We start from the raw sequence: 15,544 nt of genomic DNA on the forward strand, positions 1-15,544 counted from the left end.
GGGGAGCTGTCCGGCCTGCAACCGACTCCCCCCCCCCCTTGACGGGAGAGGAAAATTCGCCACGACCATCTGTGCCCCCGGCCTGTGGACCACCTTGAACTTAAATGGCTGGAGTGCCAGATACCAAAGGGTGATCCGCGCATTGGCATCCTTCATGCGGTGGAGCCACTGGAGGGGCGCGTGGTCCGAACAGAGGGTGAAAGGGAGTCCTAGTAGGTAGTAGCGGAGGGCGAGGACCGCCCACTTGATGGCAAGGCACTCCTTCTCTATGGTGCTGTAGCAGCCCTCAAGCACCGACAGCTTCCTACTGATGTACAGCACTGGACGATCCTCCCCTCCACCTCCTGGGACAGAACAGCCCCCAGCCCTCTGTCTGACGCATCCATCTGCAAAATAAAGTGGAGAGAAAAGTCAGGGGAGTGTAACAGTGGCCCCCCACACAGTGCAGCCTTTACCTCAGAGAAAGCCCGCTGGCACTGCTCCGTCCACTGGACCGGATCTGGTGCCCCCTTTTTAGTGAGATCAGTCAGCGGGCTGGTGACGTCCGAATAATTAGGTATAAACCTACAATAGTAGCCAGCCAGCCCCAGGAACTGTCTCACCCCCTTTTTGGTCTTGGGCCTCGGGCAGGCCGCAATCGCTGCTGTCTTATTAATTTGGGGACGCACCTACCCATTGCCCAAGTGGAAGCCCAGATACCGTACTTCCACCCGCCCAATCGCACACTTCTTCGGGTTGGCTGTGAGACCCACTCGCCTCAGCGACCTAAGGATGGCCCTTAGGTGTTCTAAATGCCGCGGCCAGTCATTACTATAGATTATGATATCATCCAGGTATGAGGCCGCATAGGTGGCGTGGGGGCGGAGGACCCTATCCATAAGCCGCTTGAACGTAGCGGGCGCCCCAAGCAGCCCAAAAGGAAGCGTGACAAACTGGTGTAAGCCAAACGGTGTGGAAAAGGCCGTTTTCTCTCGGGATAATGGAGTCAAGGGGATCTGCCAATATCCCTTTGTTAAATCCAGTGTCGAATAAAAATGAGCCGTGCCCAGTCGATCAAGCAACTTGTCAATACGAGGCATTGAGTAGACATCGAATTTAGACACTGCATTGACTTTTCTATAGTCCACACAGAACCGGACCGATCCGTCGGCCTTGGGAACCAAGACCACTGGGCTGCTCCAGTCACTGTGGGACTCCTCGACAATGCCCATGTCGAGCATGGCCTCGAGTTCTTCCCGAACCACGTTTTTCTTGTGTTCAGGCAGCCTGTAAGGGCGGCTGCGCACTACCACCCCGGGGGCGTCTCGATGTGGTGTTCTATGAGGCGGGTGTGGCTGGGCAGGGGCGAGAACACGTCCGAAAATTTGGTCTGCAACTGGGCAACCTCCATGAGTTGGGTCGGGGAGAGGTGGTCTTCACAGGGGACTGGAGTGATAGTCAATGTTCCCTTTTGAACCTCCGGCCCCAGCTCTGCCTTCTCTGGAACCAACGACACCAACGCCACGGGGACCTCCTCGTTCCAAAGTTTTAGCAGATTGAGGTGGTAAATCTGTAACGCCCCTCCCCTGTCCATTCGCCTCACCTCATAATCGACGTCCCCGACTCGCCGTGTGACCTCAAAGGGCCCTTGCCACTTGGCGATCAATTTGGAGCTCAACATGGGCAACAGCACGAGTACTTTATCTCCCGGTGCGAACTCCCTAAGGAGCGTGCCCCTGTTGTACAGGCAGATTTGCCGTTCTTGGGCCTGCCACAAATTCTCCTGGGTTAGGTGTGCGAGTGTGTGGAGTTTTGCGCGCAGGTCGATTAACGTATTGAATTTCATTTTTGCTCGTTGAAGGTCCCTCCTCCCAATTTTCCTGCAATACATCTAGAATGCCCCGCGGCTTACGCCCATATAATAATTCGAACAGGGAGAACCCCATGGAGGCTTGTGGGACCTCTTGCACTGCGAATAACGGGGGCTCGACCCATTTATCCCAGTTGTGTGCATCCTCGCTTACAAATTTTTTAATTGTGTTTTTGAGGGTGCGATTAAACCATTTGACTAAGCAGTCCATTTGTGGGTGATAAACGCTGGTGCGGATCAGCTTAATTCCCAGTAACTCATACAGTTCGCGCAGTGTGTGTGGCATAAACGTAGTGCCTTGATCAGTCAGAATTTCTTTGGGGATTCCAACTTGGGAGTTGACGCAGAAGAGTGCTTCCGCAATACTACGTGCTGAGATATTGCGAAGAGGCACTGTTTCCGGATAGTGCGTTGCATAGTCCACCAGAACTAAAATAAAGCGATATCCTTGTGTTGACCGATCTAATGGCCCAACGAGATCCATCCCAATTCTTTTGAACAGGGTCTCGATTAATGGCAGAGGGTGCAAAGGCGCTTTTGGAATGGCCGCTGGATTTACTAACTGGCATTCGCGGCACACCATACACCACCTACGGACATCGCCGCGAATCCCTGGCCAATAGAACCAGGCCATTATCCGGGCTAGTGTCTTATCCTGCCCCAAGTGTCCAGCCATGGGATTAAAGTGAGCCGCCTGGAATATAAATTCCTGGCGGCTCTTTGGGATCAAAAGCTGTGTGATCGGCTCCTTAGTCTGAGTGTCCTGTGTCACTCGGTATAATCTATCCTTAATAATGGAAAAATAGGGGAAGGACGGGATGGCATTTGGCTGGAGCATTTGACCATCGATTACTCTCACTTGGCCAAACGCATGCCGCAGAGTCTCGTCTCGCGACTGCTCTAACGGGGATTCCGCGAGGGATTCCTCGAGAGAGGGAGGAGGAGCCTGCTGCTCCTCACTCTGATGCAGTGATGACGTAGATGGCTCTGTGACAGCTGCTCCCGCCAATGCCACACTGGGACCTCCCCCTGCTGAACTATGGCAGGCCCCACTCTTCACTAAAGGAGTCATTAATTCCCGAAATCCCGGCCAATCAGTCCCCAAAATTATCAAGTGGGTAAGGCGAGGATTAACCGCCCCCTTTACTCTAAATTTCTCCCCTCGAAATAGAATGTGGACCGACACTAAAGGGTAGTTGTGAACATCCCCATGCACACACAACACCTTCACCAATTGTGCTCTCCCCAATGCCTCGTCTTGCACCAGGCTTTGGTGGATTGATGTCTGATTACAGCCGGAGTCCACCAAAGCCTGATACGTATCCCCTTGGATCCTCACCGGTATGCGATACGCTCCGGCCCGATCGAGGGCGGTCCCTGGCACGTCGGGGATCCGGACCACCGCGCCCACCTCCATCGCCGAGCACTGATGCTGGAGGTGCCCCGGCTCCCTGCAGCGCCAGCAAACCGGCCCAGGCTCTCTCTCTGCACCGGTGTTCCGGAGCTCACTCACCTGAGGGGGGGGAGAGAGACAGACACAGAAGTGGGAAACGGTAGGGCACCGCGGGTGTGGTGGGCCTGCTGGGGTGGAGCCGGCCCCCGTCTCCGCGGTGGGAGAATGGGGCAAGGACGAGGAACAGAAGGAGGGAGGGAGAGGGGGAGGGAGAGAGGAGAGGGGAGAAGAGGAGACATGCTGTCCTGCCGTCGGAACAGCTGCCAAATGGTCCTCCGCCAGCTCGATGGCCTGATCCAGTGATGCCGGGTGATGGCACTGGACCTACTCTGCTGTTCCTTCGGGAAGTCGGGCGATGAATTGTTCCAGCGCCACCAGATCAACGATTCCCTCGGCGTCACAGTTGTCGGCCCTCAGCCACTGCCGACAGGTGTCCCGGAGTTGCTGGCCAAACGCGAATGGCCAGCCAACCTCCTCCAGGTGCAGAGCGCAGAAGCGCTGCCGTTGTTCCGGGGTGCGCCCCACATGCTGGAGGACGGCCCGGCGGAGGTCGGCGTAGACCAGCCGGCTGTCAGCGGGGAGCTGTAGTGCAGCCAGCTGTGCCTCGCCCGTTAGCAGGGGGAGGAGGCGCGCCACGCGCTATTCCACCGGCAGTCCCAGGCCTCTGCTGCCTGCTCAAAAGAGTGTGAGGAAGGCCTTGGGGTCGTCATGTGGGCCCATCTTCATTAGGGTGAGGTGGGGAGGGCCCGCGATGGTGGAGGTGGTGGACCCCGCCGACGCGAGGAGGTGCCGGAACGCCTGACGATCTTCCTGCTGTGCCAGCACCAGGGCCTCGAACCTTTGCTCCTGCTCTTTCCGGAGGGCGACCAGCACCTGGTGCTGGCTCTGTTGGGCCGTGGCGAGGGCATGGATCATGTCCTTGAAGGGGAAGGACTCCATGGGGCTGTTCTCCTCTGTGCTCTGGTCCCGGGTTTTGGCACCACTGTAGGACTCAGAGTGGGTGGGTGGAGCACAGAAGCACGGCAGGCCAGAACTGAGTTCTCACAACTCTTTATTTGTAGCTTTTCACACTCTCCCAGCCACACACACACAAAGTGTTCTGGTTGGGGAGAGAGCTCCCTTCCTCTGCTCTCTCTCTCCTTTTATAGGGTGCGGTCACTGGGGAAGACACACAAACACAGGTTAACTTACATCAGGTGCAGTGATTCTGCCACTTACCTTCCCTGACTCCACCCTCCATTCACAGACCGCCGCTTGACCACGCCCCCGCTGTCACAGCTGTACTATCCCATTTTGCAATATATTTAACAGTTATTCCACAAAATCGAGTCGTACATGAGCTAATAGCTGACAAGGCGCGAAGCACCGAGTCGGCTATAAGCCATGTATGACGAGATTGAGTGAGTGGAATATCTGTTTTATTCTATTCACATTCACTGGATTTTGAGAAATGGAACATTTTTATTTTTTGCAAATTCGTAAATAAAAACTTTATACAAAACGTCCGACAAAATCATTTCCACTTAGAATGTAAACAAACCAGCGAAATGACAATAGCAATTTGTGAAAAATGCTATCATCATAATTCTTGAAAAATAAAAAATATGTTCTTACCATCAAATACTTTTATTCCATATTTTGTTGCTTTTTGTATTTTTGGGGGTTTTGTTTTCAAGTCGAGTTTTTATTTCATCTTCGGTTGGTTCAGCAATACGCGCCGCCATTTTCTTTTTCTCTACTCACGGTATATGAGCTGATTGGCTACTCTACTACTAGGCTATCAGAGTGCGCGGTTGCTCATATCCAGTGAATGTGGATAGAATAATACTGGTACATCCCATATTTGAAGCTGCACCTTTTGAGATTTTTTTTTTACATTCATAACAGCTTTATAAAAGCCAAATTACAAATGCAAAGTGAAAAAAAGATAGAATAGTTTTACTTTTGCCTTTCAGAAACTCATCAACAGTGCCAGGATTGATCAGATGTGAAGCCATTCCATAGTAGTAGTAGGAGGATGTAAACACGTCTTTCGGGTTTCGTATTACATAAATGACCTGGAAAAGTATTAGAGAGGTGCTGTGGTTTGTCACTTTACTTAAGTTATAAACTGAACAATGTGCCTGCTTGAATATTGTTATTAATATTGTTAGGCTGTGTTCCAGTTAGCGTATTTCGATCTTAATACAAAAGTTTACCATATAGCTTTTCAACTTTCTATTTTTGAAAATACTTTATTTTTGACAAAATATCTTTGTAAAACTTTTCACATTTAGAGGCATGTAATAAAATAGAACAATAACTCATTTTGGCAAACAGATAAAACTTCATAATCCCAAAGTCTTGAACTAAAAAGAAATAAATATGACATGCATTTGATTTCTAAAAAGAGGAATTAGGAATTGTGCAAATTGAACATTAATGTAAGAATATAAGGTACTGAAAGCCAGAATAGCAATACTTTTGGGCATGCTTGCTTTCCTGGCCAGGTACCTTACACTGGCTATCATGTTAGTCAGAACAGAATTGGAAGAGTGTATGCTAATACTTTTGGCTTGACTGCAAAATAGGACTTGTTCATCATGCCATGATGGAAGTGGGTTGCAAAGATGCGTGGAGAAGGCCTCTGCTCCAGATTCTGTATTTTGGCCCTCTGCTGTTCCAGCCATGGAACCCGGTCCCAGTTTGGTATAGTGCGCACTGGAGTGAGATCTCCCTCACTGCAGATCAGAGGAATGATCTCCTGCATCCATGTTGTGCCTACAGAGAACAAAAACAACTCATGTCTCTCAAACTCATATCCCAGTGACACAGGTTATTCGGAAATGAGACTAATGCTGTACATCTGGCAAAAGCCACAGTGTTGTACTAACATCTGGAATGCTCATGGAAGTCCCACTGGGTACAAAGAAGCTTTGACTTTATTCAGTACCGTTCTTCAAGCTGTATCTTAAGGAAGTTTATTTGCACCAGTCACTTAGATAATGAAAACATCTCATAATTATGATGATTATTATGAGATTGTAAGTCAAGTCAATTTATTTATATAGCACTTTTAACAATAGGCACTGTCACAAAGTAGTTTTACAGAAAAATATTTGAAACATATATGAACTAATAATTCATAAGTCATAATATCTCAATGATGAGAAAAGCAAGTCATGATGGTAACCTGAGTCATAATTTTGACAAACCTTTTCATTATTATGGTGGCGGAAGCAGGCTTCCACACCCTTCGCTATATCGATGAGAGCGTCAAAATGACTGGAAGTTGTTCACTACCTCCGCCAAGTTTGCTGAAGGAAGTTATGTTTTCATCTCCATTTATTTGTCTTTTCCCATCATAACTCAAAAAGTAATGAATGGACTTTGACATTTGGGGCCATGGGCTAAGGAACAATTGATTTAGATTTTGATGCAAAACACACACACACACACACACACACACACACACACACACACACACACACACACACACACACACACACACACAAGTGGTGCTTGTGAACCCTTTAGAATTTTCTATATTTCTGCATAAATATGACCTAAAACATCATCAGATTTTCACACAAGTCCTAAAAGTAGATAAACAGAACCCAGTTAAACAAATGAGACAAAAATATTATACTTGGTCATTTATTTATTGAGGAAAATGATCCAATATTACATATCTGTGAGTGGCAAAAGTATGCAAACCTTTGCTTTCAGTATCTGGTGTGACCCCCTTGTGCAGCAATAACTGCAACTAAACATTTCCGGTAACCGTTGATCAGTCCTGCACACCGGCTTGGAGGAATTTTAGCCCATTCCTCCATACAGAACAGCTTCAACTCTGGGATGTTGGTGGGTTTCCTCATATGAACTGCTCGCTTCAGGTCCTTCCACAACATTTCGATTGGATTAAGGTCAGGACTTTGACTTGGCCATTCCAAAACATTAACTTTATTCTTCTTTAATCATTCTTTGGTAGAACGACTTGCGTGCTTAGGGTCGTTGTCTTGCTGCATGACCCACCTTCTCTTGAGATTCAGTTCATGGACAGAGGTCCTGACATTTTCCTTTAGAATTTGCTGGTATAATTCAGAATTCATTATTCCATCAATGATGGCAAGTCGTCCTAGCCCAGATGCAGCAAAACAGGCCCAAACCATGTGTAACAAGTCCCTGATGTGGGTGGAGTACAGAGGCAGGCGAGAGTTAATGTTCTCACACACACACACACACACACACACACACACACACACACACACACACACGCGTAATCTGTGGTTGGTAGAAGAGAGCAACTGGACTTGCTTGAAAAGTCTTGAAGACGTTTCGCCTCTCGTCCGAAAGGCATCCTCAGTTCTGTCTGTCTAATAGGGAGTATCAAGTATTTATCCTCTCATGGATCATAATAGAATCCGAATCAGAATGCTGATGGCTGCACTGTAGGTGGCTGATAGATGTCATAGACACCCACCTCTGTTCAGTGATGGTCGTTCCAGGTTGACAAAAATGAACGATCCTCTCTGGCTAAGATGTCTGCCAGTTTTCTGGAAGTCCTCTCATACTCCCGCACTAGTCGAAGGAAACTCATCCCAAAGTGCGTAGAAACATATCTGTGAAGATACTCAGTCATCCAGGTACATAGTAATCTGTGGTTGGTAGAAGAGAGCAACTGGACTTGCTTGAAAAGTCTTGAAGACGTTTCGCCTCTCGTCCGAAAGGCATCCTCAGTTCTGTCTATCTAATAATAGCATTCTGATTCGGATTCTATTATGATCCATGAGAGGATAAATACTTGATACTCCCTATTAGACAGACAGAACTGAGGATGCCTTTCGGACGAGAGGCGAAACGTCTTCAAGACTTTTCAAGCAAGTCCAGTTGCTCTCTTCTACCAACCACAGATTACTATGTACCTGGATGACTGAGTATCTTCACACACACACACACACACACACACACACACACACACACACACACACACGTGTTCTGGTCAAGAGAGCTTCCCTTTTTCTACTCTCTCCCTCCTTTTCTATCCTCTGTCACTGTAACACAGACACAACATTAATTAACCACAGGTGCATTGACTTTGCCACTCACCTTCCCCGGCCCCACCCTCCATTCACAAACTGATGCTAGGCCACGCCCCCGCTGGCATATACCCCCACCGCCTGACTCAGGCCGGGGAGCCATCCCAGGCTTTCCCTCTACACCAGCGTTATGGGCGTTAATCACCTGAGGGGGAGAAGGCACAGACATGGAAGAGGGAGATGGGAAGACACTGCGGGTGCGATGGGCTGGCTGGGGAGGAGCTGGCCGCCACCTCTGTGGTGGGGGAATGGGGTGTGGGGGGGGAGAGAGAGAGAGAGAGAGAGAGAAATGCTGCAGGATGGCTTTCTTCAGGTCGGCATACATGAGCTGGCTGTCAGCAGGGAGCTACAGCGCTGTGAGCCTCACCAGTCAGAAGTGGGAGGAGGCGTGCCGTGCGCTGATCAAGCGTCCACCCCGACGTTTCGGCCGCTTGCTCGAAGAGAGTCAGGAAAGCTACCGGATCATCCTGCGGGCCCATCTTTGTGAGGGTGACATGAGGAGGGTCCACCATGGTGATGGTCAAAGCCCCTGACGACGTGAGCAGATGCTGGAACGGCTGGTAATCTTCCTGCTGGGGCAGCATCAAGGCTTCAAAGCGTTGCTCTTGCTCCTTCCAAAGGGCAGTCAGCGCTTGATGCTGGTTCTGCTGGGTGGTAGCTAGGGCATGGATGAGCTCTTTGAATGGGGAGGACTCCATGTGGTGGTTCCCTTCTGTATTTCTGGGTGTCGGCACCACTGTAACAAGTCCCTGATGTGGGTAGAGTACAGAAGCATGGCAGGTGGGAGTTGATGTTCACACACACTTTATTTCACTTATTTTCTTAGCTTTTCAGCTTCACTTACTCACACAGTCACACACAACACACATACACACATGCGTGTTCTGGTGGGGAGAGCTTCCCTCTTTCTGCTCTCTTCTTCCTTTCCTATGTTCTGTCGATGCAACACAGACACACAACATTAATTAACCACAGGTGCACTGACTTTGCCACTCACTTTCCCCGGCCCTGCCCTCCATTCACAAACTGACGCTAGGCCACGCCCCTGCTGCCACACCATGATACTACCACCACCACCATGTTTCACAGATGGGATAAGGTTCTTATGCTGGAATGCAGTGTTTTCCTTTCTCCAAACATGATGCTTCTCATCACCAAAAAGTTCTATTTTGATCTCATCCATCCACAAAACATTTTTCCAATAGCCTTCTGGCTTGTCCACATGATCTTTAGCAAACGAGCAGCAATGTTCTTTTTGGAGAGCAGTGGCTTTGTCTTTGCAGCCTTGCCATGCACAACTTTGTTGTTCAGTGTTCTCCTGATGGTGGACTCATGAACATTAGCCAATGTGAAAGAGGTCTTCAGTTGCTTAGAAGTTACCCTGGGGTCCTTTGTGACCTCGCCGACTATTACACACCTTGCTCTTGGAGTGATCTTTGTTGGTCGACCACTCCTGGGGAAGGTAACAATGGTCTTGAATTTCCTCCATTTGTACACAAACTGTCTGTGGATTGGTGGAGTCCAAACTCTTTAGAGATGGTTTTGTAACCTTTTCCAGCCTGGTGAGTATCAACAATGCTTTTTCTGAGGTCCTCAGAAATCTCCTTTGTTCGTGCCATGATACACTTCCACAAACGTGTTGTGGAGATCAGACTTTGATAGATCCCTGTTCTTTAAATAAAACAGGGTACCCACTCACACCTGATTGTCATCCCATTGACTGAAAACACCTGACTCTAATTTCACCTTCAAATTTACTAATTCTAGAGGTTCACATACTTTTGCCACTCACAGATATGTAATATTGGATCCTTTTCCTCAATAAATACATGACCAAGTATAATATTTTTGTACAAAGAATTTTGTAAGGGATTAGTGACAGTGTGCCAGGTAGCTACATCCTGTGGAGTGGTCATCTCATCTCATTATCTCTAGCCGCTTTATCCTTCTACAGGGTCACAGGCAAGCTGGAGCCTATCCCAGCTGACTACGGGCGAAAGGCGGGGTACACCCTGGACAAGTCGCCAGGTCATCACAGGGCTGACACATAGACACAGACAACCATTCACACTCACATTCACACCTACGGTCAATTTAGAGTCACCAGTTAACCTAACCTGCATGTCTTTGGACTGTGGGGGAAACCGGAGCACCCGGAGGAAACCCACGCGGACACGGGGAGAACATGCAAACTCCACACAGAAAGGCCCTCGCCGGCCCCGGGGCTCGAACCCAGGACCTTCTTGCTGTGAGGCGACAGCGCTAACCACTACACCACCGTGCCGCCCCTGGAGTGGTCATTGTTTTTTTTTTTAAATCAGGTTCAACAAGAGCCTGGTGTTGCCATCATTAAAGATGAAGAGCGGCTCATACATCAAATCAAATAATACAAAACATAATAGCAAAAACAAAAAAGAATGCATCATCACAATCTTGCCTTGAAGTTACATTGAACATTGCCATCCACATTTCATTACCTCTAAAACAGTAGATATACTTGTAGATACGAGAAAGTAACATTAAGAGTTTAAGAGGAATCTGTTAATTGCAGTTTTAAAAAAGTGTTCACATTTGCAATGACAGGGAAAACCGAGGCTGGCAGTGAGTTCCACAGCCTGCTTGTCCTTGGTACATATGAAGATAGAGGAGTGTTGGATCTTGGCACATTGACAAGGTACAGTATGTGTGACCACTTGTAGTTGAACTGGTTACTTGTGTTCCAGTAACTTGGGTCGGCAGAATTCCTACAAGTTCCTCAGAGGGTTGCAGGAAGATGTGCTGGGAGAAGGTACTGAGACTGGCTACTTTTCTCCTGTGGTCCAAGGGGAAAATGCCGGCCTGTTGTGGGTCCCTAATTTGAAGTTGGCGTACAGCTTTCCTCTGGAGTCTGTCTAGCAGCTTTAGAGCCGTTGTGCCAGCACCACTCCATATTGGGGAAGCATATTCCATGAGGGGACGGATATACGCCTTATATACTGTTATCCGAGCCTGAAGAGGGAGAAGGTCTCTTGTGCGCCCAAGAATGTATAACCTCCTAGCCGTCTTCTTGGCAAGGCTTTTGATGAATGGAATCCAAGTTAGAGTATTGGTGATGGTGACACCAAGGAGATTAATACTCTGTGTGGGCTTTAGCTCTTCGTTCATGAAAGAGAGAGGAGGGTGGGTCTGTTCTCATTTCCTACTTATAATCATCTCCTCAGTTTTACCTGCATTGAATGTTATACACCAGTCAGAGGCCCACTTGTCTATTTTGTCCAGGTCACATTGTAGGCTCTCAGCACAGGTGTTTCTCAGGCTAGGATTTTTTTATAACGACATGTAGAGTTGAATCATCTGCAAATAGGTGAAGGTCATTCTTTAAGTGAGATGCAAGGTCATCAATAAAAATGAGAAAAAGTAAGGGCCCCAAAACACTGCCTTGGGGAACTCCGGCAGTTATGGGCACTGATGAAGAGGTAAACCCGTCTAGTACAAACAGATTGGAGTCTGTCAGCTAGAAAGGATGAAATCCAGCCATACAGGTCACCTTGAATACCAAAGGAGGTCAGCTTGGACAATAGACCGCAGTGCCAAACATGGTCAAAGGCTTTCTCTCAGAGTCAAGAGCATTGTTCCACCACTGGGTAATATATGAAAGCATGTCAATTGTTGATCTCTTCTCTCGGAAACCATACTGGCTGTCACAGAGAAGCCGGTACGTGTCAAGATGTTTACGAATGTGATCACAGATAATACTTTCCATGACTTTGGATATTATCGGCAGTAATGATATGAGCCTATAGTTGGCGGGATCTTTCGTTTCCCTTTTTAGGTACAGCTATCACATGGGCAGCTTTCCAATCAGAGGGAACTGTCTGTGTGTCAAAAGATATCTGGAATAGCTTGGCAAGAGCTGGGGCAAGTTTGGGGCCACATTTCTTAAGTACTGTTGCCGATATTCCATCTGGACCATTGGCCTTGGAGGTGTCCAAATTACAAAATTTCCGGAGAACAGTTTTGGGCCAGAACTTCAGAAAGGAAAGGACTCCACTGGTTTTGGGTGACGAGTTTGGGGGAGTCTTGCCACTGTCGTTGAGGTGAGCATTTGCAGCGAAAGTCTTGTTCAGCAACTCAGCCTTGTTTTTTGCCTCACTGAAAGTTTTACCATCGCTCACTAATGGAGGGACAGAAGACGATTTACTGCTGTCAGTCACTGTTTTGACAAGCTTCCACCATTGCTTATTGTCTGTGTGCTTGAGATTCTGTTGTAAGTGTTGTGAAAACTGCACACAAGTACGGTGCACAACACGCTGACACTCTGCCTTGGACTTAATATACAAAGCCCAGGAGTCCTTTGTTCGGTCATTTTGCCACCTTTTGAATGCATTTTGTTTCCTTTGAACTGCTAATTTGCAATCTTCATTAAACCAGGGTTTATCAGAATACAGATGTTTGGTTGTCTTGGAAGGAATGAACATGTCCATAGCCTCACTAATCTTATCTCTCACACAGGACCATGCTGCATTAGCACTTTGGCCTTTTAAGAGAGAAGTCCAACTAACATCGGCCAAATATGAGCACATACCATCCCAATCAGCTTTGTCATAGTACCAGGTCTTACGATTGCCTGGTTTACTCTGTGTTGGAAGTCTGTAGTTTGCCACAGAAGTTACCACACAATGGTCGGAGGACCCAAGAGGTGCACTGACGGTGACAACATGGTTATCTGGAGAATTGTTGATTTTAAAAGTAACTAATTAAGTCACACTAAATGAATACTGAAGTCTGAGTGAAAAATATTGTGGCGAGCATGCATGTAAGAAGAGTCTGGAGACAGATATCTTAGTTTCTTGGTCGTTAGCCTGTGCTACTTGTTCTTGATAGCACTGGCTTGACTGCTTTATCAGCATTCACAAACACTACACTGGCTGGAAGGTGACTTCACTGCTGTGCTGACAGTGCCAACTCTCGGTTAAGCTCATGTAGGCCTTCGAGAAGTCCTAGAGCAAGAAATTTTTGGTCCCTCCCACTATAAATCAAAATCTGTTTGGTTAATTCATCTGTCACTTCTTACACTCAAGCACAGACTTAAGTACACAGCGAACTTTAACCTCTGCATTTAACCCATCTGAAGCAGTGAACACACACATGCACACACAAGTGAACAATGAACACACACATACCCAGAGCAGTGGGCAGCGATGCTACAGCGCTTAGGGAGCAGTGGGGGGTTAGGTGCCTTGCTTAAGGGCACTTCAGCCCAACCTCAGGCCATGGTTGCCCCATGTTAACCCAAGTCCATGTCTCTGGACTGTGGGGGAAACCGGAGCACCTGGAGGAAACCCACACAGACACGGGGAGAACATGCAAATTCCACACAGAAAGGCCCCCGTCAGCCACTGAGCTTGAACCCAGAACCTTCTTGCTGTGAGGCGACAGTGCTAACCACTACACCACCATGCTGCCCCTTAGTAGGTCATTTGAAATCATTGATTAGTGAGTGATTTCAGACACAGCTTGTGATATGTGAGTCAGCTTCAGGGTGTCAGAATAAAGTTGAAGTCCAGGCCACTTTATGGTAATGAGCTATGACACCTTTCAGTGGCAACCAATTGGAATTTAGAAGTGCTGCGCTCTAAAGAATCCTAGAGAAGACGGTCATGTAAAGTTTTGGTTCTGTTTAACCCATTCCAAATAAACCTACCATGGAGGAGAAATTGATCATAGCTGTGGTGGGTTTCTCCATTATTTATGATGCATCCCTTTATGAAAGGTGTTTGAAGTGAGTTGGTAAAGTGCATAAGATATAGACAGCTATTTTGTGAAAATAATAGGGAACTGCATGCCAAGTAGCGCCACAGTATGCAAAAGTGTGTTGGTTGGTTATTTATTTACTTACAAACATGTCACTTGGATGAGGGTGTCGAATGGGAGGTATCATGAGACAAGGGGTGTGTGTTAGACATAGGTGTAGAATTGGGTATGGACGGTATGGATGTATCCCTACCAATATCAAACGACAGCTGATATGTCCCTACCAATATTTCTGATTGAAGAAGAAAAAAAAAAACCACGCTCCGTGCGCGGTACACAAATGGTTACTGTAGGTTTCCACTGGGTGAAACACCATGCAAAATTCACTCACCATGAATATTTACTCTGGGGGCGTGGTCGCGAAAACAGCATGCAGGTTTGGCTACCACTTGCGGTTGCAGTGCAGTCACAGGCTGCTAGCTAGTAAGCTAGCAAACGGTCCTTGAGGAATGTAACATTAGACTAGCTTGTAAAATGAATCAGTGAACAACAGTTCATATTCAGTGTGTAAAACTGACAACATACGAATATGACCATTTTCTAAGTTTGTGTGACATGTAAATAACAATCCGACTTGATACTGACAACTGGTGTTCAGTAAGGTCACAAAGACATTATTAAATCATATCAAATTGTGCTAATGTTGGCTAACATTGCACCTAGTCTTGCTTGTGAAGTGCCTGCAAACTTTAGCAGCCCGCTAACCCTCAATTTGAAGTGCTTCAGTTAAGACCTGCAGAGCCCTGACCAAGTTCGTGTAACATGACACATGTAAACAACAACAACCCAATGGTGATGTGGACAGTGTTCATGACTCAGACACCTTTTTATCAAATAAATAGAGGTGGACAGTAACGAAGTACATTTACTTGAGTACTGTACTTAAGTACACTTTTTGAGTATCTGTACTTTACTTGAAGTACAGATACTCAATAAAATAGAACAATAACTCATTTTGGCAAACAGATAGAACTTTATAATCCCAAAGTCTTGAACTAAAAAGAAATAAATATGACGTGCATTTCATTTCTAAAAAGAGGACTTAGGAATTGTGCAAACTGAAAATTAATGTAAGAATATAAGGTACTGAAAGCCAGAATAGCAATACTTTTGGGCATGCTTGCTTTCCTGGACAGGTACCTACACACTGGCTATCATCTCATCTCATTATCTCTAGCCGCTTTATCCTGTTCTACAACTTCGCAGGCAAGCTGCCTATCCCAGCTGACTACGGGCGAAAGGCAGGGTACACCCTGGACAAGTCGCCAGGTCATCACAGGGCTGACACATAGACACAGACAACCATTCACACTCACATTCACACCTACGGTCAATTTAGAGTCACCAGTTAACCTAACCTGCATGTCTTTG

At 47.2% G+C, this 15,544-nt stretch overlaps 1 protein-coding gene across 1 annotated transcript in view; it reads right to left on the reverse strand.

Moving 5' to 3' along the window:
- The window catches only part of LOC132897691 (sulfotransferase 2B1-like), a 70,008-nt gene that overhangs the window by 33,864 nt on the left and 20,600 nt on the right, over positions 1–15,544 (reverse strand). The window contains exons 2-4 of the mRNA XM_060938919.1: positions 10,111–10,116; positions 5,851–6,062; positions 5,245–5,359 (exon numbers count right to left, since the gene is read on the reverse strand). Coding sequence (XP_060794902.1) covers positions 5,245–5,359; positions 5,851–6,062; positions 10,111–10,116 — 333 coding nt within the window. The remainder of the gene's footprint in view (positions 1–5,244; positions 5,360–5,850; positions 6,063–10,110; positions 10,117–15,544) is intronic.

Source organism: Neoarius graeffei, chromosome 14 (genome assembly GCF_027579695.1).
Source record: "Neoarius graeffei isolate fNeoGra1 chromosome 14, fNeoGra1.pri, whole genome shotgun sequence".
Taxonomy (NCBI): Eukaryota; Metazoa; Chordata; class Actinopteri; order Siluriformes; family Ariidae; genus Neoarius; species Neoarius graeffei.